The following is a 2,430-nucleotide window of genomic DNA, read 5'->3' on the forward strand; positions in this document are numbered from 1 at the left end:
GCTGTATGGACAGAAAGGCTGTAGGCTTCAACTCCTGAGAGAGATTAAAAAAAAAGAGAGAGAGAGAGGGAGAATTAAATAAGAAACATTTGCTTTAACATGTTTAACTCTGTAATATATATTTCTGATTTAACACTTATGCACTGTTGGGGTTGTAGAGAGAGAGAGAACCAAACAGAATAATCATGTTACTGACATCTAACTCCAAATTTAAGTATATAAGAGCAAAACCCACAAACTGAATGTTCTCTCTTCTTTGCTCAATTGTTTGTCAATCCGGTAACACTTTCTATGAAGCCTGTATTTATAATACATTATAAGGGTTTTCTTAAAGCATTATAATTAATGCATAATGCATTATTAAAAAAAAGCTTAATAATATGTTGTATCATCTCATAAATAATCATAACATTTATAATACATTATAATACTTACGCATTTGTGGTTATAACTTTTAAGAGTATGATTACATATAACACACAATGAATACCATAATAAATCCACTTAATTTATAATGGATTATCTTGACATTGCACTATTGGGGGCACAGAACATACAGGTACATGCTGGTTGTCTGTTGGCTGTAGTCTTTGCGGTGAGTTCAAGCTCAACTTTTTGGCTTTTTGAGGCAATGACAGTCAGCTTTTGTTGCCCCTAGTTTTTTTTACATCAGTTCGGTGTCTGGGTCAATATCAGTATTCAAAGTGGAATATGGAAGTTCGTTTGGAGTTCATTTTAAAGTTTTGAAGCAGCTTCCCAAGCGTAACTTTCTGCAAAAGAACTACCAAACATATCCACATTGCTATGAACAGATACCTTATTAACTGCTGTTTTCTTGGAAGAACTTCGCCATGAGTATATCAAGGCCTTAATGAGTTGCAGTTTTCACACTTTCCAGAGCCTTCGGGTCATGCAAGGGCAGCAGACTGGGGCAGTCAGGGCATTTTGTCACAAGTATTTCATGTGAAGCTGGGACAAAACACAATCACGATGTGAATCGTAACTTACAGGAGTTGCACTACACTGTAAAAAAACTTCCGTAAAATTTACAGTAAAAAACCGGCTGCTGTGGTTGCCGGAATTTTACCGTAAAAAATACGGTAGCAACATTTTAGGTTTTAACTTAAATTTACAGTTAAATACCGTACTCTTTGACAAAGTAAACTTAAACATTAAGTTATTTGAAAGGCTAGATATGTCAAGTTTCTAAAGAAAATAATTCAAATTGATTTGTTTACCTGGTTCGGTGTCACAGATGTAGCGCTTCACAGCTGCCTTTCCCTCAACACTGGAGACCGTCACATTACATTTAGCTGTCACTTTCTTTAAGAGAGACATTAAAAGGCTGTTAAATGGATGCACAACTCAAAAGTCACTCTATTCGGAGCAATAAAAGGCAGTATTTCTGAAATTAGAGTTTGAAAGATCTGTGATGTTCATCTCACCGTCTCTCTTTCCATTCTAGTGTTACACTGATCTAAAGGTTTGGGATTCACAATGTGGCACTCAGTTTCCTCTAGAGTTATTCCCAAGATGACCTCACAAGGATCAGTCTGCACAGAAACAAGACAATTTTCAGCATTTGCACATCACTTTTCTTTTACATTTTTCCTTTAATTTATCTTATTTTTCTGTGGTTGTAATCACTCTTTTACACCTTATGTAGATATGAAACATCCACAGGAAATGTTTGAGACGAATTTGAATTTGTATCCATGGCGGTGATGGTCATTAATGAAGCTCTCAGCTTCTAATGTAGCAATGTTGTCCTGATCTTCCTGGCACTCATATTGCACATCAGTGTCTGTCGGGAGGCTGGCCGCGTGTAGAGCCGAGACCACAGCTGCTAATATCACCAGCTCTCTCATGCTGCACAGGGACACGAACGATAAATCTTCAACCAAGAAAAAGTCCCCCTCGCTTGTGCAGACCTTTATAACATACACTGCAGGGGGATATAAGCAAACAATTTAGTGCCAGAGATGCTTGCCAATGTAAATGATATCTAAAACAAATATAAAAGAGGGACGTGAGGGAGTGTCATGTCAGAGGTGATTGTTAACTCACGCTAACTATTAGCAGAACTCACCTTGACACTGTTTTGTTTGAATTAGTTTCTGGATTATGATTAATGGGGCATACTGCATCATGTGTCACATAATCCTTCAGAAATAATTCTGATATGCAGATTTAATGCTCAATTGGTTCTTATTATAATACATTTTGAAAAGCGTTTTGGCTGCTTAATAGTTTTGAAACTGTGACACATTTTGTTCAGGATTCTTAGCTGAATAGCCAGTTCAAAAGAACAGCATTTATTTGCAATTTTGTATGTACTGTCACTTTTGATCAAGTTAATGCATCCTTGCTGGGGAAAAAAAAAAGCATTTTAAAAATACATAATAAGATACTAAAAAAAATTCTAAAAAT

The 2,430-nt window shown here is 36.0% G+C and overlaps 1 protein-coding gene across 1 annotated transcript; it reads right to left on the minus strand.

Moving 5' to 3' along the window:
* Positions 1 to 853: 853 nt before the first annotated feature.
* Positions 854 to 1,935, minus strand: LOC107707885 (antihemorrhagic factor cHLP-B-like). The gene is made up of 4 exons (XM_016511993.1): positions 1,658 to 1,935; positions 1,446 to 1,553; positions 1,239 to 1,323; positions 854 to 969 (listed from the first exon to the last, which is right to left on the minus strand). The coding sequence occupies exons 1-4, from the start codon at positions 1,730 to 1,732 to the stop codon at positions 869 to 871; spliced, it is 369 nt and encodes a 122-aa protein (XP_016367479.1). The 5' UTR covers positions 1,733 to 1,935; the 3' UTR covers positions 854 to 868.
* Positions 1,936 to 2,430: the final 495 nt, after the last annotated feature.

Source organism: Sinocyclocheilus rhinocerous, unplaced genomic scaffold (genome assembly GCF_001515625.1).
Source record: "Sinocyclocheilus rhinocerous isolate Xijiao unplaced genomic scaffold, SAMN03320098_v1.1 scaffold2250, whole genome shotgun sequence".
Taxonomy (NCBI): Eukaryota; Metazoa; Chordata; class Actinopteri; order Cypriniformes; family Cyprinidae; genus Sinocyclocheilus; species Sinocyclocheilus rhinocerous.